The sequence below is a fragment of the Manis pentadactyla genome, chromosome 10 (genome assembly GCF_030020395.1).
Source record: "Manis pentadactyla isolate mManPen7 chromosome 10, mManPen7.hap1, whole genome shotgun sequence".
NCBI lineage: Eukaryota > Metazoa > Chordata > Mammalia > Pholidota > Manidae > Manis > Manis pentadactyla.
This window is the reverse complement of record NC_080028.1, coordinates 7,131,527-7,153,415: the sequence shown is the minus strand read 5'-3', so window position 1 is coordinate 7,153,415 and position 21,889 is coordinate 7,131,527. Positions and strand designations below refer to the sequence as shown.

The 21,889-nt window shown below is 56.1% G+C and overlaps 2 protein-coding genes across 4 annotated transcripts in view; one reads left to right on the top strand and one right to left on the bottom strand.

The window, feature by feature from the left end:
* Positions 1-4,964, top strand: part of ACO2 (aconitase 2) — a 44,720-nt gene extending 39,756 nt beyond the window's left edge. The window contains exons 12-18 of the mRNA XM_036931299.2: positions 367-478; positions 1,381-1,503; positions 1,769-1,924; positions 2,765-2,956; positions 3,271-3,403; positions 3,925-4,046; positions 4,486-4,964. Coding sequence (XP_036787194.2) covers positions 367-478; positions 1,381-1,503; positions 1,769-1,924; positions 2,765-2,956; positions 3,271-3,403; positions 3,925-4,046; positions 4,486-4,620 — 973 coding nt within the window. The 3' untranslated portion in view covers positions 4,621-4,964. The remainder of the gene's footprint in view (positions 1-366; positions 479-1,380; positions 1,504-1,768; positions 1,925-2,764; positions 2,957-3,270; positions 3,404-3,924; positions 4,047-4,485) is intronic.
* Positions 4,965-6,024: 1,060 nt separating this feature from the next.
* On the bottom strand, positions 6,025-16,240 carry POLR3H (RNA polymerase III subunit H). Of its 3 annotated transcripts, none has more exons than XM_057486337.1 (7): positions 16,095-16,240; positions 15,704-15,834; positions 13,471-13,567; positions 9,000-9,086; positions 8,454-8,478; positions 6,899-7,100; positions 6,025-6,325 (listed from the first exon to the last, which is right to left on the bottom strand). In XM_057486337.1, the coding sequence occupies exons 2-7, from the start codon at positions 15,812-15,814 to the stop codon at positions 6,272-6,274; spliced, it is 576 nt and encodes a 191-aa protein (XP_057342320.1). In that variant the 5' UTR covers positions 15,815-15,834; positions 16,095-16,240; the 3' UTR covers positions 6,025-6,271. The 3 variants fall into 3 exon arrangements, with proteins under 3 accessions (XP_057342320.1, XP_036787197.1, XP_036787196.1); XM_036931302.2 differs by having other exon boundaries at positions 8,454-8,517; positions 16,095-16,238; XM_036931301.2 differs by having other exon boundaries at positions 8,454-8,517; positions 16,088-16,200.
* Positions 16,241-21,889: the final 5,649 nt, after the last annotated feature.

Below are 21,889 nucleotides of genomic sequence, written 5' to 3'. Positions count from 1 at the left end.
CATTAGGAGACTGCCAGGCAGAACTGGAAAGTTTGGCTGGAAATAAAGAGCCCACAACAGCCCTGAGTGGCCACCTGGCTGAAGCCTGGGCTGGCAGGAGGGGGCCCACAAGGCCTCATCCTAACAGCCACAGCCAGGGGCTCTGACGGGGCCATTTGAGAGGAGGCAGTGGCCGGGGTCAGGGCCTCAGGCTTTGGTCTGGGCTGTGCCTATTACCTGTGGTCTCACACAAACCTCTGTAACCTCTGAGGTCCCCCCTGCTGTGAGAGCCCAGGGAGGACTGGTTTCCCCCTCCTCTGTCATGAGTTAGGACAGGCCAGGTGACAAGGCCAGATGTTCCTAACCCTGTCTCCTCTGACCTGGCAGAAAGGACATCAAGAAGGGGGAGAAGAACACAATTGTCACCTCCTACAACAGGAATTTCACCGGCCGCAATGACGCCAACCCTGAGACCCATGCCTTCGTCACATCCCCAGAGGTGAGACTGCCTCTGGGGCCCCTGCCCCAGGGCCAGGGGAGGCAGAGGGAGATGGGGTTTGGGGAAGGGCGTCTGACTCCAGGGGACTGCTGAGGGAGGGCTGGCATCGCAGGGCCAGGGGTTGTCCAAGTGGAAACCCAGGAGCCACGAGCCTCGCCAGCCCCCTCGTCACGCTTCTTGGTGCTGGAGCTCAGAATTGCTGCCCAGGACAGATGTCAGCCCTGTGGGTCTGGCCAGGTCACTTCTTCTCTGCCCGGGGTCCTGTCAGGGTCACCCGCGCAAGCACAGAGAGCACCTGCAGCGTGTCCAAGCCGGGAAGGAGGCCTCATTGTGAACATGGAGCCCAGTGCCCCCCTCCCCACTTCCTGCGCCACCTCCAGCCCCTAGGCCCTGCCCTCCTGGGCAGGCAGGGCCAGCACCGCCCCTGACAATGGAGCAGCTCTACTCACTGGGAGGGAAAGACTTGGCATGCAGGGGGCTCGCCTTCTGTTTGCAGAATACTGTTTGCTAAAAACGAGGGAGGAGACAGCCCCTTCCTTGTTTCCAGCATGGTGCCCATTTGGGAACTGCTGCATTTCTGGGCCAGGGCAGCGCACTGGGGAGGGGAAAGGGGTCCTGAGAGCAGGGGGCCGGTCCCATCCCTTAGGCCAGGCAGAGGCCAGGCCCCCATGGGAGTGGTGGAGGCCAGAGGGTGTCTGGCTTTCTGAGTCCTGCAGGTCCAGTGGCCTGCAGTCTCAGAGGCAGACGAGCTCCAGCCTCTGCGGGGAGGCAGGTTCTGAGGAGAACTTGACGTTGCCTGGGCTCCATTCTCAGTGGGTCTAGGCTTCGGTCTAGGCTTCTGCTGGGGTGGGGCACGGGAGCGGGATTTGATACTAACCGACAGACTGCCACTTCTATTGCAGATTGTCACAGCCCTGGCCATTGCTGGCACCCTCAGGTTCGACCCAGAGAAGGACTTCCTGACAGGCAAGGACGGCAAGAAGTTCAGGCTGGAAGCTCCGAATGCAGACGAGCTGCCACGCATGGTGAGCAGGCACTGCCGCCCTATGCTGCTGGCCGCAGCCTGAGTGCCTCCTGCCCGCTGCCTCATGAGCAGGACGTTCCCTGCGCGACCTCCAGCCCCTAGGTCTGCCCTCCTGGGCAGGCAGGGCCAGCACCGTCCCTGACAATGGAGCAGCTCTACTCACTGGGAGGGAAAGACTTGGCATGCAGGGGGCTCGCCTTCTGCCAGGGCCCGTCCATGTGAGGACTGAGGACTTGGCACCTGACAGGCCCTGTCCCCTGCTGCAGGAGTTCGACCCCGGGCAGGACACCTACCAGCACCCACCCAAGGACAGCAGTGGGCAGCGGGTGGACGTGAGCCCCACCAGCCAGCGCCTGCAGCTCCTGGAGCCTTTTGATAAGTGGGATGGCAGAGACCTGGAGGACCTGCAGATCCTCATCAAGGTCAGCACACAGACGCCCGCCGGGCACCTGCCCAGCCAGCAGGAAGGGCTGGGGGCAGGAAGGGAGGCTCGGTCTCAGGGGACTGAGGGCACATGCTGCTGCGTCGCCTTCCCCATGTCCCCTGGCAGAGCTGGCCCGTTGCTGTCAGGGGCTTCAGCCACTCGGCTGCAACTGGTAGGTGCCTCCTCCATCGGGTGTGGGCAGTGAGTCAGCACAGGGAGGGCAAGGACATAGGTACCCTGCACTGCAGCCCCAGACCTCCCACCGCTGGCCTGACCAGACAAGCTCCAGGAGCCACTGATCCCTCTGTTCCCAAGTTAGGCGTTAATGGGGATGGCCTGTGTGGGGGCTGAGCAGACACAAACCTGTGGTGTGTCCAGACGCCTCAGACACACGTCAGACGTGAATGTGTGCTATTCACTAAGGTCTCCTGGCAGTGACACCACCAGTATTACCATGTGAAAAGTAAAACTGATCAGTCACCAGCCAGGACCCAGAACCTCCCTGGACCCCATGTAAGGTCAGTAGTTGGGCTTCGAGCCTGGGCATCTCTTACCTGGGGGCCGAGGCCTGAAGGGAGAGAGAGCCGACATCTATCCTCCTGGACTAGCCTCTGCCCCCTTGAGGGTCCTGTCCTGGAGATGGCACTGAGCAGCCCAAGGCCTCAAGGGGCAGGCAGTAGCCTCGCCTGAGCCCTCTTGGCCAGAGTGGGAACCAGGACTGCAGACTACACGTCCTGAGCCAGGCCAGCTTCCCTTGTCACCGCCTCCAGAGCCATCTCCCTTCATCCACTGCTCCAGAGCCGTGGCCTGACCTGATCCCCTCTGCTCACCCACCAAGGTCAAAGGGAAGTGTACCACGGACCATATCTCAGCTGCTGGCCCCTGGCTAAAGTTCCGTGGCCACCTGGACAACATCTCCAACAACCTGCTCATTGGTGCCATCAACACTGAAAATGGCAAGGCCAACTCTGTGCGCAACGCTGTCACCCAGGAGTTTGGTCCTGTCCCTGACACTGCCCGCTACTACAAGGTGGGTTGTCATCAGGGGTGGGGAGGCAGGGTGGTCCAGGGAAGGGGTGCTCTGCACCCACACTGATGCCCTCTGCTCACAGCCCGCTTCTGTGCTGAGCACCAGCGGGGTGGGCCATACCTCCCCGTGCCCACTGGAGCCGACCAGGGCCCACGTTCTGATCACTGCTCTCCTGAGGGCCCGATTCACCTCTGACTTCCCCTGACCTTGAGGAGCCCTTAGCCCCTCGACCTGTGAGCTGAGGGAAGCCCGAGGGAAGCAGGCAGGGAGGCAGCAGGGCCCCCCTCTCCCTCACACCCTCACCTGTCTGACAGAAACACGGCATCCGGTGGGTGGTGATTGGAGACGAAAACTATGGCGAGGGCTCAAGCCGGGAGCATGCAGCGCTTGAGCCTCGCCACCTCGGGGGCCGAGCCATCATCACCAAGAGCTTCGCCCGGATCCATGGTGAGCCGGAGCCTGGGCCTAGCCCTGTCTGCCTCTCCTCTCTGGCAGCCCAAGATCACCCAGCCTGCCAGTGGCCAAGTTGGACCTGAAGCCACATGCCTATTTCTGCCACAGGCTGTGTGGCCACCAGCCTCTACTCTTCAGATTTACATTGAGTCCGATGCCCACAGCTTCCCATTTCGGGCAAGCACTGGTCTTCCTTCCAAACTTACAGACCTAGGAAGTGGAAGTCCAGGGCACAAGGATGAAGGATTTTTTTCCAATTGTGAATGTTTACCAGGAGGACCTTACAGGGACACAGACCCCAGTGCACACCTGCAGAGCCCTACCAGAGACACCTCCCTGGGAGTGCAGCTGGCCTGGCCCTCGGTCACTGCCCCCAGGGCACAGGCCTGAGGCATCTCTTAGTCTAGCCCTGACTGGACTGAGAAAGGAAGCACCCTGGGCGGGCGAGGTTCTCTGCCCAGAGGAGGGAGGGCCGGATCCTATCCCGCAGGGGCTGAATGTGACCTGTCTTCTAGAAACAAACCTGAAGAAGCAGGGCTTGCTGCCCCTCACCTTTGCTGACCCAGCTGACTACAATAAGATTCACCCGGTGGACAAGCTGACCATCCAGGGACTGAAGGATTTTGCCCCTGGCAAGGTCAGGGGGCAGGGAAGGAGGGTGGGCCAGTCAGCCCATCTTCTTGGGGGCCCTCCTGAGCAGGGAGGGAACAGCCACCTTGCTTCCCCTCCTGGCTCCACCTGAACCCCCTTCCCATGAGCCTTTGTTCAAGAGGGAAGGGCCCTTAAATTCTCCAGGTAACCCCGCAGAGAGGGAATTTAGTTCCTTACCAGAGGCAGGGGTGGGGCCAGCTTAGGCCCTCGTCCTATCCCCTCATTAGCCCAGGCTTTGCACTCAGAAGCTGACAGCCCATGCCCGGCAGGGCCCTCCTGGTCCCAGGAGTTACGCCGTCAGGCCTCACTGTGGCCACCCAGACCTAGCCTGCAACTTGGTTCCCATGCTGCCTCTAGGGCCCCAGAGCAGAACTGAGGGCTGCATTACTAGGAGCTGCCCTACCCACACCCCTCTTCTCTTACAGCCCCTGAAATGTGTCATCAAGCACCCCAACGGCACCCAGGAGACCATCCTCCTGAACCACACCTTCAACGAGACCCAGATCGAGTGGTTCCGAGCCGGCAGCGCTCTCAACAGAATGAAGGAGCTGCAGCAGTGAGGCCCTCCTCTGCTGCTCTGGCTCCAGGGTCAAGTGCAGCATGTGTCAGCAGAACCGGGTCTGATCCGATTCAGCCATGGCTTCCTGCCCTGAGACGGTGTGGCCTGGCCTCCCCCTGTGGACTCACCAACAGTTGGGGGAGTTCTTAAAATAATGTCTCAACCCCCTGCCTTTGTTTTTAGTTTGGTTCAGATCTTGAGCAGCTCCAGGCAACTGTATTTATTTTTGATGACGACTTCCATCTAAAGTTTTCCTCCTGCCTGATCATTTCACTTGTAGCTGAAGGATTTTAAAGAAACTTTTGCTCTTGCAAGGAAAATAAGAAATCAAATTCAGCAACTGTTCCTGCATGTGAGTGTTGGTGTCTGTGCTGTTATCAGCTCTAGGGTTCAGGTGGGTCTTGGCTGCCAGTCAGGGGAGGCTGCCACCCCCACCCGGAGGCCTTCCTGCCACAAGGAGCCAGCCAAGACCTCCCGCTTCTTTCCAGCCCCACCTTCCTGCCCTAACTGCCTTCTGCCTGCAGGCAGCCTCCCTTCCCAGTGCCCCTTCTCCCTCCCCACGTTCCCATAGCTTCCCTACAGGCTGGTGGAGGGCCAAGATGCCCCTCCCCTGGGCACTGAGTTACCCTTGAGGGTGGGCAACCCCCTTCTTACAGGCCATTATGTCCATGGTCACAGCTAGTCCATGATATGCACTGTCCCCTGCCTTCAGCATGAGGTGACAGCAGAGTTCTGCAGCTGCTTCTCCCCTGAAGTGATGTCACTGTCACTACCCACACCTCCACACTCCCACACCCTGTGACTGAAAAGGCTGGGGTGGGAGGCAGGCTCCATGGAAGCCCCTTTACCAGGACAACGCTTGCCTGACAGGAACACGGCAGCCGGTGGGGGCTGTGCGTGTTCTGGTCCTGGTAGAATGGGGGAAGGGCGAGGGGAACCTGGCAGGGTCATCCTGCTGACTAGACAGTGTGGTGTGTGCCCAAGAGCCAGGATCAGGCATCACCAGCAGACCCACAAGGTGTCCCTGGTGTGGCCAAGGCCTGAATGTGACAGCTGGTCACCAGCCTTCACTCTGGGCCAGCAAAGCCCACAACTTACCTGGCGGAGCTGGTTTGGCTGAGGCCAGGCCCCCTTCCTCCACGTGCTGGTGGGAAGGCAGGCAGTGGTCCCTTCAAGGTCAGGTTCTTCCCAGCAGACGTCAGCTACCCAGGCCAGCCTCTGTTACTTTATGGAGTCACCAAGCTCAGCCAGCCCAGAGACCAGCCTGAGGCAGCCTGGACCTCAACCCCCAAGTCCTGCCATTGTGGAGGGTAAGGGGCATCATCTCCAAAAGTGAATTGGGGTGAGGAAGGACATGTCCCAGCCGTGGCAACCTGGTGACTCAAGTCATTGAGACAAGGGTGGCTCCTGACTGATGCCATTGTTTATTAAATGCCTTTGCTGTCACAGAAAGGCAAAAGTCTGCTGTCCGGCCCTCCAGGGAACACTCCCGGGGGGAGGAGCAGGGCCAGGGCGGCGGAGAAAGAGACAATGTGGTGGGCACACCCCTCCACCCAGGAGTCTGCAGAAGCTGCTGCTGTCTTCACAGCACCACCTTCCCGAGCGCTGGGCTGGTGTCTTGGCCTGGACGGGGCCTGCTGTCACGCCCAGGGCTAGCTGCTAGTCCACCAGGAGAGAAGACCCAGGCCTGGCTCACTGATGGATCCCTGCCAGGGGTAGAGAGAGGAGGCACATCGCGTCTACCTTAAGGGCTGGAGCCGACTGGGACAGGAGGCACCGGGGACCGTCCGGGCACCCAGCAGGCCCGGCACAGGCAAAAGGAAGGGTGGGCACACACCAGCACTCCCGGCAGGCACATGAAGCACACGGCCCAGGCCTCCCCTCCCTGCCCCCACCTCTGGGGGCCTGTAAGGGAAGTGCTGGCTTACTGAGGGTGGGGTGGGAGCAGTCCTGAGGGCACCGCCCTGAAGCCCCATCCTTGCTGTCGGGACTCTGCCTCCCGAGCCCCTGCCTTGGTTTCCCTCCCTCGGCCCATTAGCAGCCTCATCACCCAGCTTGGGCTCTGTCCCTCTTGAGGGCAGGGGTCTGACTCGCACAGCCATGGCAGCTCCGTCACCGCACCGCAAGGACACCTTCCCTGGCCTCCAGAGAAGGCTCCCTGTGGGGAAGGGACCTAGACCCCGGCCTGCCAGCAGAGGGGCTTCTGGGAGTGGGGGGCCCCAAGTCAACACCTGCTGGGTTCTCCCCCCACAGTCCCCGGGTTGGCAGCATCCCCTCACCACGAGTGTGTATGGAGCCTCCTTCTTTGGCAGTTCCTCGCCGGACGAGGCCGCCCCGGCAGCGCTGGGGCCGGTGGGGGACGTGTCCACAAAGCTCTCGTCCACCACCCGGAAGCGGAGCTCCTCCCCGGTGTCCATGTACAGGTCGTGTGCACCTTCCTCGGTCTCATACTCCCACACCCACACCTGCTCAGCGTCGTCACTGGGTGGGGCCCAGGGTCAAGGCAACAACCAGGCATGGGAAGCCCTGGGAGTCCTCCCGCAGCACCCACCCCCAAAAATCCCAAGCCCAGGTCAAGATCACTTTGGCTGGGAAGCCACAGGAAAAGCAGGTCCAGCCCATAACACAAGGCAAGCCTGGGCCAGATCTGGGACCCGGGACTCAGGCTGGGCACACAGCACCCACCAGGCCCACATGCACATGCCTCCGGATGCAGGAGCAGGAACTCAGGGTGGGGATGACCGGCGCCTCTGGCTGCCTGGGGCCTGACTGACAGCGGGAGCTTCCTCTCGGAGGCCCACTGCGAAGTTCAGACCTCGGCCCCACCACCCACCAGATGTGACCAGGCGGCCAAAACTCTGGTGCCTCAGGAGATAAAGCAGGCATTGAAGCAAGGCCTACGCTCAGGGCGCTGGTGAGGAGGGAATGAAAATGCACACACACAGTGCTGTCCACAGAACCTGCAGTTGGCCCTCAAGTGCTAGCTCACGCTACCTATGTTCTCTGGACAGTGCGATTCCACGTCCCCATCCATCCACGCCTCTGACACTGATCAGCAGGCCAGGCAGACTTTCCAGGTTTCCACAAGGACATGGCAAGATGGGAGGTCAGATGCCCGAGGGCCCAGAGCCAGTGACAGGGGCAGCCAAGCTGGGCCAGGAATTCTGACAAGTCCTGGAGACACACAGACTGGCCTGGTGCAGACCCTCCAGAACTCTGTCAGTTACAGTGAGGGGCAGCCCTTCGGCTCCCTGCAGAGCCCAGAGCCCAGAGCCTCGACTTCCTAAGGAAAGACCACGCTGTGCAGCCACACTGCCCTCTAGTGGCAGCCCTGCTGGTGGGTCCTGCGCTGGACACCGTGGGGGCAGCCCTGACACAACGGGGTCCCTCCCACAGGCAGTCTCAGTGAGGACACACAGAACAGACAACCCCAGTACAGCAGGTGAAGACCAGGACAGACAACAGGGGTACCCTCAAATGTCAGCTAATGGTTGCATCTGCGTGCCAGGGAGCGGGCAAGAGAGCCGGTAAGGGCAAACCTCTCTAGGGAAGTGATATTTGAGATGATTCCTGAGGGGACAACTGAGCAAAGTGAACTGGAAGTGAACAGTACCCTTCCTACAGTGCCCAACCTGCCCAACCAGGCCTGACAGCCCAGACATAGGCACAGCACGTGGACATCACAGTTAGCACAGGCTGGTCAGCGCTTCCAGAGCAGGAGTGTAGGCCAGAGGGTGGGCACAGAGGCCAGCGCACCAGACCAACCAGGGCCACCCCAAGGAGGGGGGGGCCGTCCTTTGGAGAGGCCCAAGCTCTGTAACCTTGGGAGGATACAACTTTGCAGGCTGCTGCAGTGACTCTGGGGGGATGAGAATGTCATCGAAGAACCCTAGAGAGACTGCAAGGTGACAGCATGGGCCGGGGCTCACAGCAGACAGTGAGGGGTCTGAATACTCAGCAGGCAAGCCCCTCAGCCTGTGCTGCCCATGGGACAGGTGTTGCCATGGAGACCTGAGCCCCACGGCTGCCAGTGCCACTAATAGCCTGAGCGACCACCAACGTCCGAGGTGGGCACTGCACATGACGGACTAGTGGGTACAAGGACCCCCAAGTCGCCTCTGCCAGCTCCAGTGCCCACCCCAAGGTCCTGGGCTAGAGTCTCATGGTGAAGACCCCCAGCCGGCCGAGGTCCTCACTGCTCCATGGGCCTGACCGTGGGCTGAGCTTCCCCTTGTTCGTGAGCTCTGACACCACGGGAAGATCTTGCTTCTCTCGGACCCCTCCCCTGACCACACTGCCCAGCACAGAAGCTGAAGGGAGGCCGGCCCAGCCACCTGCGCCCACGTGCCCCCAGGTCTAGGGAGCCCAGGCTTCCATTACCGTGCACTCCCTCTGGGCTGCAGCCTTTGATCTTCCCAATCAGAATCTCGTCCAGGAACGGGTGGAACACCACATAGCGAAAATGGACTGCAGGTGAAGAAGGCATGCCCGTGAGGGGCCGGCCCGGGAGGAACGCCTTTGCAGTGCTGACCCTCACTGGCCGGGACGCTGACCCAGGGGCCCCGTGCTGCTCCCAGAGCCTGCCCTCCAGTCCATGCCCAATCCCCCTGAGGACCAAGACTCAGCAGCTGAGGCAGAGGGACTGCCACCCTGTTCCCTGCAGGACCACAGCTTGGCCCCCATAAGGGGCCAACAGCAATGGTCCTGGAACGAAGGGCTGGCCTCAAAATCCATCCAGTAAGTCACACCTGAACCTAGATTCTGAGATATCAATGACACCAAAATCATTCCAACTTTCCTCCAGATTCTCTAAATTTAAAAATAAGCAGAAGCAGGCAAGGGAAACAAAAGCAAAAATCAACAAGTGGGACTATATCAAGCTGAAAAGCTTCTGTACAGCAAAGGACACCATGAATAGAACAAAAAGGTACCCTACACTATGGGAGAATATATTCATAAATGACAGATCCGATAAAGGATTGACATCCAAAATATATAAAGAGCTCACGCACCTCAACAAACAAGCAAATAATCCAGTTAAAAAATGGGCAGAGGAGCTGAACAGACAGTTCTCCAAAGAAGAAATTCAGATGGCCAACAGGCACATGAAAAGATGCTGCACATCACTAGTTATCAGGAAATGCAAATTAAAACCACAATGAGATATCACCTCACACCAGTAAGGATGGCTACCATCCAAAAGACAAACAAAAACAAATATTGGTGAGGTTGTGGAGAAAGGGGAACCCTCCTACACTGCTGGTGGGGATGTAAATTAGTTCAACCATTGTGGAAAGCAGTATGGAGGTTCCTCAAAAAGCTCAAAATAGAAATACCATTTGACCCAGGAATTCCACTTTAAGGAATTTACCCTAAGAATGCAGCAGCCCAGTTTGAAAAAGACAGATGCACCCCTATGTTTATGGCAGCACTATTTACAATAGCCAAGAAATGGAAGCAACCTAAGTGTCCATCAGTAGATGAATGGATAAGGAAGATGTGGTACATATACACAATGGAATATTATTCAGCCATAAGAAGAAAACAAATCCTACCATTTGCAACAACATGGATGGAGCTAGAGGGTATTATGCTCAGTGAAATAAGCCAGGTGGAGAAAGGCAAGTATCAAGTGATTTCACTCATATGTGGAGTATAAGAACGAAGAAAAACTGAAGGGACAAAACAGCAGCAGAATCACAGAACCCAAGAATGGACTAACAGTTACCAAAGGGAAAGGGACTGGGGAGAATGGGAGGGTAGGGAGAGATAAGGGGGGGGGCGGAGAAAGGGGGCATTACGATTAGCATGTATAGTGTTGGGTGGGGCATGGGGAGGGCTGTGCAACACAGAGAAGACAAGTAGTGATTCTACAGCATCTCACTACGCTGATGGACAGTGACTGTGAAGGGGTATGTGGGGGGCACTTGGTGAAGGGAGAACCCTAGTAAACATAAGGTTCTTCATGTAATTGTAGATTAATGATACCAAACAAAAAAAAAAGTGAAAAAAAAATAAGCAGAAGCAGCTAGCAAGGGAACCAGGTTGGGAAACAGGTTCCCCATCTCCTTCTGATTGGGAAGTTCGCCCCAAGGCAGAGCACTGACCTCAAACAAAGCTAAAAACGACCTGAAAATGGGGGGGTGGGGTCAGGGGGGCAGAGCCAAAAACCCAGCAAAAATGCCTCTGTGGGTCTCAGGCCCTGCCCCAGAGGTCCCCACTCAGCAGACCCCAAGGAAGACAGCAGGCAAGGTCTGCATCCACATCAGACTCGGACCCCAGGGCCTGGCACAAGCCACTACCTCGCCACTCCTGCCCCTTAAAGCCCCGAAGAGGGCGACCACCATTGGCTTGAACACCGCCAAGGGCAGAGAATAGCCACAAGGCAGAGTACCCACCATGACCCACCTGTGCCAGCTGTCACGCTCCCCCACTGTGGGGCCAAGGAAGCGGTTCAGAGAGGCTGGGTGACCTGCTCACAGCCACACAGTAGTCGGCCCTGTCCTCCCATAAGGAGACCCCACATCTTTCTGGACCAGAAGGGGCCACAGGGTGAAATCTGCCTTCCTCGGACAGGTGTGATCTTGATTAAGCACAGGCTTCTGCTGCCAGCCTGCTCAGCTGCCTGGTCTGCCGACACCGCCCTAAGGACAGTAGGGGCCATGGGGCCCCCAGCTCCCTGCCAGGCGGCTCCCCCTTCCCCCCAGTGAGGGGACACAAAAACCAGCTGAGCCGTCATGAAGACGGGGCCGCATGCTGACACTGGAGAGCAGATGAGGGCAGCCAAGGGTCACCTCCCCACAGGACGGAAAATCCCTGTCCCCCACATGACCCAACATTCAATAAATCCCCAGAGCCTCTACAAGGCCTATGCCAGGCCCAGTTTGGGCACTGGGCTTCCCAGGGCAGGACACATGGTCCTGGGCCCAGGGAGCTCCAGTCTGGAACCACCATGGCCAAAAGCACACGGTGAGCAACCCAAGCATCCTTTAACAGACAAACAGTAAACAAAATGTAGCTCTATCTGGGCAACGGAATACGATTCGGCCTTAAAAAGGAAGGAAGCTCCGACCCAGGCTACAACATGGATGAACTGAGGACACTGTGCTCAATAAGCCAGTCACCAGAGGCCAGGTACTGTGGTGCTATTTATAGGAAATGTCTAGAATAGGCAAATCTACAGACAGAAAGTAGACTAGTGGTTGCCAGGGCTGGGGGAGGGGGAGAATGGGATGGCTGCTCATGGGGACAGGGTTTCCTTTTGGGGTGAGGACAGTGTTCTGGAATTACACAGTGGTGACAGTTGTCTAGCTCTGAGGATATATTAAAACCCACTGAAATGTAAGCTTTCAAAGGGTTAATTTTATGATATGTGAGTTATATCTCAGTTGAAACACAAAAAGGAGGCCACAAGACCCCTGGTGGGTGGCTAGTCCCTACAAATCCAGCCTGTTTCTTAGGGCCGCCCACAGAGCAGGAGAGCTTCCGTGAGAGCTTACTAAGCGTCTGGATTTCTAGACACAAACAACAGGCAGCCTCACGGCACATTCTGGAATGCTCGGCACCTCTGTGCAGAGACGCCGACCATATGGGCTAAGGCAGGGCTCCTCAAATGCGGCCTTGTGTGAGAATCACCAGGTCCTTGTTAAAACACAGTCTGCCCCGAGACTATGAGTGAGGGCCTAGCTGACAGCAAGCTGCGTGTCTACATGCTGACTAGCCCCAAACCACCTCAGCGGCCCCCATGCCCTCTGCCAACTGGGTTGGGTAGAGGCATCAAGGTGAAGAACGCCCCCCACCCCGAGAGCTCTTCTCAGGGTGACCCTCTTCTGTACCTCCAAGTCTGGTAACCCCTTCCATCCGGGGAGCAAGGTGACTTTTGCAATGTGACTTCAGCTCCTCCCATCAAAATGTGGGTTCTGTTTCTCCAGCCCTAGACTCTCCCCACACACGTGACCTGCTTTGGCCAATGGGATATAAGCAGACGCTTGAAAAGCACTCGTGCACAGGGGCTCCCAGCCCTCTTGGGTGCCATTCTAGCCACTGAAAGATGAGACCACCTGGAGCAGAGATGAACCATCCCAGCCGAGCCCCACCAGCTAGTCTGCCAACCACCAGACACATGAGGCGGCCCTATACCACCCAGCAGCTCAGAAGAACCCACCTAGCTGACCAGCAGAATCGGGAGAATGGATTCAAATCAATGAGATGTTGAGCGCTCACTATGTGCCCAACAAGGTCCTGTCCCAAAAGCTCTGCACGTATTAACTTAGTTATCCTCAGTACAGTCCTGGAATATAAAATCTATGTTAACTGCATTCTACAGATGAGGAAAGAGAGGCACAGAGAGGTTACATATTCTGCTCAGGACATACAGCGAGTAAGTGGCAGTTCGAATTGAACCCAGAGGCCACACTTAACCATGTGTTCTAGTTCCCCCCAAGGACCCCCAACCAGCCTCCTCCCAGGAGGGACAGCTGTGCTCCCTCCACTCTCTACACTTTTGACCCAGCAGCAATCACTCCAAGGGTCTTCAACTGTCTGGCCATCTCCCGAACCGGACTGAGCAGCCTGCCAGCCAGGCAGAGCAGGGAGAGCCTCAGACAGGAGATCAAAGCGGGCACAGACACGGAGCCAGTGTCTGCCGGAGACGCCTTGGGAATCGCCTTGTCCAGCTCCCGCTGTTTAGAGGGGATGAGGGCCCAGAGAAGGGAAGATTGCCCATCACCACCCAGCCAATTCCTGGCCAAGTCAGGACTAGGCCCCAGGTCTCCCAACCCCCAGACCAGACTCCCAGCACCAAAAACCAAGGCCCAAGAAACCCAAAGCCCCAGGAGGAAAGGGCACCCACCTTTGGTGTGCGATGCGCCATCCCCTGGGAACACGTAGGCATCCTCCAGCTTGGTGATGTCGAACAGACAGATGCAGAGCCCCACGCTGTACACGACCTGTGTGCGTCAGGTACACGCACAGTGACCCCGAGGCCCTGCTCCCCAGGCAGTCTCTCCTGAGACCCTCACCACCACAGGGCAGGAGGAGTGGTCTCCACCTCCAGGTGGAAATGAGCTGGGGTGCTGTCTGAGGTAACCAGGGGTAAGGAACCTCGAAGGATGTGGAGCTCTGGGAAGAGCAGGGTCTTTGGTGATAAGGCAGATCCGGGTTACAGTGCCAGTTCACCACTCCCTGTGTAACCTCTAAGGTCACTTCTCTGAGCCTCAGTTCCCATATTTGCAAAAATGGACATACAGGCCACAGGTTGCTAAAGGGAGATAATGGCTCACAGGGTAGAAACAGCAATCAAGGGCCACTATTATTACTCCTCTGGATCAGTGGTAGGGGAAGCTGTAGCTGGACCCGTGCTTCCCAAGGCCCCGAGTCCATGATAGAGCTCACACTCAATGAGCGGGGAAACCACGGCTAGCCTCCATTCTGCTCACAGTCTCAGACACACGGATGTGGCCACAGGGACTGAGGCTGGCAGAACGACACATGGCCAAGGCCCTGGACGGGGCAGAGAACATCCCCCCTCCCATCCCCCACCCATGGTGCTCCAAACAGCTGGCCAAATGGTGTCTGCTTATCTGCCACCTACGTCATCACCTCCCACTCAGAAGCCTTGCAGGACTGTTCAAGGATCAGCAAGAAGATCAGAGAACTCAGAGTCCTGGTCACAGCTCAACGCGAGACAATCTGACTGGCTTTGGAGGCATAAGGAGATCTGTGGCTGGACCATGGACTTCTCACCTGTGGCCTCCTCTCAAATGACCCGATGATTCAAATACAGAAAGACGTATCTCAACTGGTCACCGAAGGCCCTGTGCCCCAAGGGAGTACAGTCCCTTCTTGGCCTTTTCTTTCTCCACAGGCCCCCATGCCTTCTACCTCACAAAGTAACCAGAAGCCGTCCACTAAGGACACCATGAGTTCTCTCCTCCGCCACCAACTTCCCAGACCTGCACATACCCCTTCTGTAACCTCAGCCTCTACGGAAGGGGCTTGCCTCCTGTCTAAAGCCAGCCGATCTCCTCTTGCTGGCTCCTCCTCAGCCTGTCACCTTCTGCTCTTCTTGGAGAAAGACCAATATCCCCATAAGGTCGTCCTCCCACCACTTCTCCAGCCTACCCTCTCCCCTCTCCCTCTTCCCAGGCCGTACAGGTCTCCTCCATGCTGTCTCCTCTGCCTGCACAGCCCTTCTCGCTGCCTGGCCCCGCTCACCCCTCCTCACCATCGGACCCCAGCTCGAGCACCGCCTCCCTAACACAGCTGCTTGCTCCCTCACTGCAGGTGAGGTTCCTGCACTCCGCAGCCTTGTGAACGCCTGTCCTTCATAGCACTTACGCCAACGTGTCATCACACACTCAACTGCAGGACTCTCTTGCTTTCCCCACACTACAGGGCAGAACTTTATCTGTTTTATTCATTCAATCAACAGGCAATTATGGAACATCTCTGTGCCAGGCTCTGGCTAATAATGAGAATTACTACAAGAAAAAAGACAGACAAAGGCCCCTGCCTCATGGACGGGGAAAGAGAAAACCATAACCAAATAAACAAATAAGAAAATAGAGTGTGGTAAGTGCCAAGAAGATATGATGTAGAGTGGAAGGTTTCTGCAGAAATGGCAGTGGGAAGCCCGGAAGCACAAGCTGGCACTAATGCACGCAGGCCTGGCACATGGAAGGAGCACAAATACTTTTCCCGCAGGAATAAATGGATAAACCTCCTGATGGTTAACTCCAAACTACTGTCCATCTTCACAAAAACAATGCATGGTTCGACAGCAATTATTTCCATTGTACAAAGGGAAACTGAGGCCAGAGCAGGTAAATGACTTGCCCAAGACGGCAAAGTAATGTTTAAGTGTGGAATCCAACACTTCCCAGTTACAAAAGCCCTTTTCAAACCCAGTTTGAATCCCTCCAACATCCTTGTGGGGTAAGGATTACTCCTATCCCGTGTACAGGTGAAGAAACCGAGTTCTACTTGCCCAAGGCTTGGCACACCGAGGCCAGGCCTGCAGCGGCCAGTGGTCAGTGCTGGGCCCTCTGTGCCGAGGCTTGCCCACAACCCCGTGGGCCCAGTACCTTGTTGGCCAACTTCTTGTTAAGCTCTTCCGCAATGGAGTCGTTGAGTTTCCTCTCAAACTGCCACGGAGGTATCCGCACAGTGTCCACCATCTCCACCAGGACGAACATCCCGGCCTGAGCTGGGGGCCCTGAGAACGGGAGGGTCAGTCACGCACAGGGCTGGGGCGGTGGGGATCCCGGAGCCCCCTCCGTCACGTTCCAATCGCTGAGCGCCCCCAGGCCAGCAACGGGGCTGCGCGGTTGGGCCTAAGGGGCCCCGGGCGGGAAATGCTCCTACTGCAAAGGGAGGAAACTGAGGCTCAGCTCGAGGGGCGGGGGTGGGGGGTGGTCCCAATCTAGCTTGAGATGCGCGCCCCGGCCGCCACGCGCCGCGCCACGCACCGCTCACCCACAACCAGCCGGCTGCTGCCCCATTTGGAGCAAGATTCCGAATCCCGTCGCTTCCGGAGAAACGACCAATAAGAAGCCTCTTCCCGCCCCGACGCGAGCGGGGCCTCCGGCTCCTGCGCGAGCGGCGTCGGGCGGGGCCTGGTGGGCGGGCGAGGGGCCTCCCGTTCCGCGGGCGCCGCGCAGTCAGACCTCCGACGACGCCTTCTGGTTGCTAGGCGCCCTCCTTGCCGTCTCGTGGTCTCCTGCCTGGCGGGGCCACGCTCTGAAACGCAGCCGCAGTGATCCTTTCAAAGAGCACACACCACGTGCGTGGGCCCTTCGGTTCTCTGGAGACGGGAGAGCTGACTGGCGCCGGGCGGCTGGACATGTTCGGGGCGAAAGAAATGTTCTGTATCTCCATTTAGCAAAGATCTTAAGTGTTGAGTGGATGAGTTTTGATAATTGTATACATCTCAGTAAAAGTGTTTAAGAGATTGTATTAATTATTTCTCTCAACGCCTCCCTCTTTGTTCCATTCCCACTGCTACTGCCCTGGTGCAGGCCTTTTCGTTGCTCCCCTTGAGCTTAGCCACACACCCCAGCTTCCTGGCTTCGGTCTCCTGCAAGTGAGAGAGAAGCCTCCCCCTGATGAATATCCTTTGCCTACACGGAAGGTCTGAACTGAGACCAGCGTCCTCTCTAACCTCCCTCACTTCAGGCCCTCAGGCCCTGGAATCCTCCAGCCCCAAAAATGAAGACAGTCCTGCATCCAATACCTCTTTACCTGGAGAACTCCTATTCATCCATCAGAACCCAATGCCTTTCTCATTCATTAATTCATTCAATATACTGTGTACCCAGCTGTCAGAGATCCAATGGAGAAGAACCTGGGCTCTGGGCCAACCTTCAGCTGAGCAGAGTTGTGGAGAGGACAGAGAGAGAATCTCATGCACACAGGGAATCAAAAGTATTTCAGCTGGCTTATAGGAGAGACAGAACTGGTGATATTGGAGACCTAGGCAGGGTCCAGGTCACAAGGGCCTTTCACTATAATATTCATTAACTTTTAATCCTCAGAACAGCTGTATAAGGTAGGGGTTATTGTCATGATCTATTAATGTCATCATTTATCATTCTCCTTTATCTCATCATCTCATTTTGCCACATCTAAAGCAAAGAGAGGTTAAGTAGATCATTCAGGCTCACACAGCCAACAGGTGTTAGAGCTCGGATCCAGGCTCCAGAGCCCACTGCTTTAACCACTGGGTCAGCTGCCATGACGTGAGTCCCAAGGCAGCAAAAGGAAGCCTTAGAAGTTTAGAACCGGGAAGTGACATATGGCACATCAGCTGGAGGGACAGTGGATGGGAAGGGGCTGGGTGGAGACAAGAAGACCAGGAGGAAGTTACTGGGTGGCCCCTGTAAGAGAAGGCCTGGGCAAGTCTGGTAGCCATGGAGGGAGAAGTTGGACAGAGTCCAGGGAGCGTGGGGAAGGGTGACCAGGGGACGGAAGTGGGAGCGGCCAGTGCTTGAAGGTTTTAGCTACTGCTGGGTGGTGGGCCTTTCACTGAGACGGAAACTGGAGGGGGGCCAGGCTGGTGGGATGGGACCAGCCTTGCAGAGTTCAGTTTGGGGTTCCCAGACTTCTTTTATGTTATTCAGCTCACAGGATTGCAACGTGATTTGCTGGCACGTTTGGTTTCCTCATTAGTAAAAACAGGGACCTGGCATCTTTGTTAATTCTATGTCTTTTCATGGAAGATTTGAGGTGGCTGACGACACAAAGACTTAGTCTGTAAGCTCCTCAGTGGCAGAGGTTCTCTCTGTCATGTCCCTCCACATCCTCCAGGCCTAGCCCTGTACCTGGAACATGGTCAGGACTTGTAAATATGTGTTATTTGAATGAACAAAAGAATAGCAAAATAATTGCTAAGAGTGCAGGGGTGAGGGAGAAATACGGGTTGGAAATAAATCCAGGAGAGTCACGTGGGTGGGTAAGGGAATGGAGTTCGGAGGCCGCAGCACACTCACCGAGCACCCGTGGCCAAGCACCTCATTGCCTCTCTGTAAAATGGAGATGATAATAAAAACAATCTCAAATGATTGTCCATCAATGGAGGACTGGATAAAAAAACTGTATTGGTATATCATAAAAGGGAATAATATGAAGCCAGAAAAAAGGGTGAGGATGCTCTTTGTGTATTGATATTGAATAATCAGGATATAGTTAAGTATAAACATGCAGGGCACAGAGCAGTGTATATGAGATGTTATCATCTGTGTAAAAAAGGGATAAAAATAATTTATGGGTGTGTGAGGACTCTGGGAGCATATACAAGTGACCCATGACATAGGTTGTCTTCAGGGTGAGGAACTGAATGGTTGAGGGGTGTGGGGAAGGGACAGGGGTAGGTTTTTCTTTAACCAAATACCTTCTGGAATCAGATATTTGGGATCATGGGAATATATTACTCAAAAATGACTAAAATTTTAAAAAGCAATTAAGATATTTTCATGTCTTAGAAAAACCCTTTCTCAGTCCCCTTTCCCTCCACCTGGTGCCCCAGTTTCTGCTCCCTTACCAGCAAAACTTTCTGAAGGAGCTGCCCGAACTTGCTGTTTCCAGTCCCGTCTCCTTGTCCTCTTCCACCTGCTCCCACTAGGCTTCTGGCCTTAACCTCTCAACCCAAACTGCTTTCTCAGCGTCATTAATGGCCTCCACATTGCCAAGCCAGTGGTGATTCTCCTCCCTCCTCAGCAGAATTTGCCCCAGCTGGTGCCCCACTCTCCCTTCCCCCTCTTTCCACATGGCATCCAGGAAGCGCGTTCCCCCAGGGTCTCCTCCCCCTTCTAACCATTGGCGGCCCAGGGCTCACCTTTCTGCCGTCTGTGGCACCTGCTGATCACTGGAGGCCTCAGGGCTCTGAGTAGCATCCACCCTTGGGGGCTCCCCTGTGCTTTTCCCCTGAGCACTGGGTGGATCTGCATGCCCTCCCACCTGCCTCCCATCACCGTTTGGCAACTCAGGCTTCACCTGGGCCAAACTGGAACTCAGGGCCACGCCCCCCCCCAACCTGTTCCGACCAGTCTTCCCATCTTGGAGAAGGACTTCTCCATTCTTCCAGTTGCTCAGGCCAAAACCTGGGAGTTATCCTTGACTCCTCTTTGTCTCTCACACCCCCCATGAACCCTTGAACAAATCCTGTTGTTTCTACCTCCAAAATGCATCGTGAATCCAACCCCTCCCATCACCTCCACTGTGGCTCTGAGGCCCCAGCCACCCTCACCTGCTGCCTGGGCCCTTGCTGTGGCCTCCACCCTGGTTTCCTCATCCTGTCCTCTTCCCCCATAGTCTACGTTCAACACCGAAGTCAGAGAGACGCTGCCAGCATGTCAGCCAGAAATTCTTGGTCCTCCTCTCCAGACCCTGCGAATGCTTCCAGTCACTCGGGGGAGGAGCCACTCCTTAGGATGACGACCTGCTCAGCCCGCGGGGTCCCCACTCCTCTGATGGTGTTCTCTCTCCCTGGAACCTTCTTCCTCTTACCACCCCCACGTCCCCTCCTCCGGTCCTGGCTTCAACGTCACCTCAATGAGGCTTTTCCTGGCATCTCCCTTCCATTTTAAATAGCAAACTACCCAACTCCCATGCCCCACTCCCCACCCCACTTCCCTGCCTAGTAGTTTTCTATGGCATGTTGCCTTCCAACCTATGAGCTGGTCTGTTTATAAGGTTGTTTTATTGCCTCTCTGCCACGCCCTGACTGTACGCTCCCGGGATTTTGTTTTATTCACTGTTGATTCCCCAGAACCTAAAAAAGTACCAGGCTCACAATCAGCCCATAGACATTTGTTGGATGATTGAATGAAAAAAGGATGAAAAGAAAATATGAGGTATATGTGGCCTTGGGACTTTGCTGGTCATAGAAGAGTTTGGCTTTGAGCTTCCAAAGCAAAGAGAAAAGCATTTTCAGTAACACTATGGAAGCTAATCAGGTGTGGGTCGGGCTTGTCTCGATTCTGAGCCCTCAGAGGGCTTTCTGCAGGCTCTCAAGGAATGGTGGCTTTGAGGGGGGGACAGCGCCCTTGACAGTCTGAACAGGCCCAGGAATGACTCTCATGTCCATGGAGGCACACAGCTGAAGTGCCACCGTGAATGGGATTCTGGAAGGGACCTAAACAAGGTGTCCCGGGGTGTTGCTCTGTGTCCCAGCCTGAGCCAAAAGCAAAGTGCAGAAAGTCAGTGGGTATTTCCTGAGTCCCCTGTGTGTGAGGCCCTGGTCTGGGGGCTTGTGCTCCATGTGGGGGCCACTGGGAAATAGGAACTGGATCCCAGTCCAGCCCAGCCCTGGGTCAGCTGGTGGTCGGCCCGGCTGCTCCAGCCCTAGGTCCTTAAGGCAGGTTGCAGGGGAGGCGGGCTATGGGCCCGGGACCCCCTCGTCCCATCACAGAGAGCTCTTTCCAGTGACCTGAGGGGAGCGAAGCAGCTACAGCACAAGGGGACCCTCACCCGTGGGCCAAAGGGCAGACTCCAGCCCTGGGGCCGAGGCAGGGCGCCTCCAGGCTCCCTCGTCCTCCTGCTGCATTGGCGATTGTCCTAGATGACACTGCCAGCCGTACTGTTTGGAGGCAGGAACATGTCATGCCTTCCCATCTCATTTCAGATGAGGAGCAGGCCTCTTGCTAGGTTCCCCAGACCCCATGTAATATGGCCTCTGCCCTTCTCCTTAAATTCATTAAACACGCAAAATTCTTTCCTGCCTCTGGGGATTCACCCATCCTGTTTCTCTCTTTGGGAATCACTCTTCCTATGCTTTTTACAAAGCTGGTTCCTGCTCAGTCTTTGGGAGCAGCCTACAGGGCCCCTTCTCAGAGTGGTCCCCTCTGTCCTGTCGCAGCAGGTGCGCTCTGACCTGCTAGTCTCCTTCGACTCATCCTGCTTGTTTGAGGTCTTCAGAGTTTGTGGTTATACATTTACCTGTTTGTATATCTTTTAATGTGTCTCTTCCTAGATGAGACATGAGCTTTGTAAACTCAAGAAGCGTATCGTTCACTGCTGCATCCCAGCCTAGGCCATCTGGCACCTACTAAAGTCAGTAAGCATTTGTTAAATGTATGAATAATGAACAAATGATGCGATTGGAACTGCAGAAAAAGATCATCTTTGGCAGAAAGGTATTGGTCAGATTGGAGAAGATGACTAGGGGGATGGAGAGAGGAAGGGAGGGCCACTCTGATTTACTGGGTAAAAGCGTTAGCACAGGCTGGAGAGGAGTCCCAAGGTGGAGAAGACGAGCCTCCAGGAAATTGAGAAGATGTTTCAAAGTATGGCACTGCAGAAAGGAATGTAATGAAGCCAGAAACCCTGCATTTGAATCCCAGCTCCTTCACCAGCTTTGTGATGCCGGAAGAGTGTCTTAATGTTTCTGTGCCTGAGTTTCCGCATCTGTTAGTGGCACCAGCACCTCGGGGATGCACGCGCCTTAAAGGCTTACGTGGATTCAAGGCCCTGCAGGCTCAGGCTGGCCCCCACTGGTGGGCTGAAGGACTCAGACAACTTTGCTCTGACCCACCTCTTCACTTCTCTGAGGCAAGGGAGGCTTTTGAAGAGATGAGCTTTTGAATTCGCAGCTTTTCACAAAAATAGCCTCCAGGGTGGAGCGCCTGGTTTCAGGCCCTGGATTTCTTTGTTACTCAGCTTCTGGTGGGTGGGTGGGTGGTGCCACGGGCTGCTCATTTCCTGAATGAACAGCTGTGCCCTCTCCTAGCTGTCGGGAGTAATCATAACAACTTCAAACCTCTGCCCAGCCTCCT

Excerpts from the sequence above, each read along its gene's own strand:
- POLR3H (XM_036931302.2), bottom strand. The coding sequence starts at position 15,814 with ATGTTCGTCCTGGTGGAGATGGTGGACACTGTGCGGATACCTCCGTGG. Across the intron at positions 9,087-13,470 it reads TGGCGCATCGCACACCAAAG|TCCATTTTCGCTATGTGGTG; the intron begins GTGGGTGCCCTT and ends CTTCACCTGCAG. Across the intron at positions 7,101-8,453 it reads CTGCAGCAGCCTGCAAAGTT|TGACGACGCTGAGCAGGTGT; the intron begins GTATCCTCCCAA and ends GGCCCCACCCAG.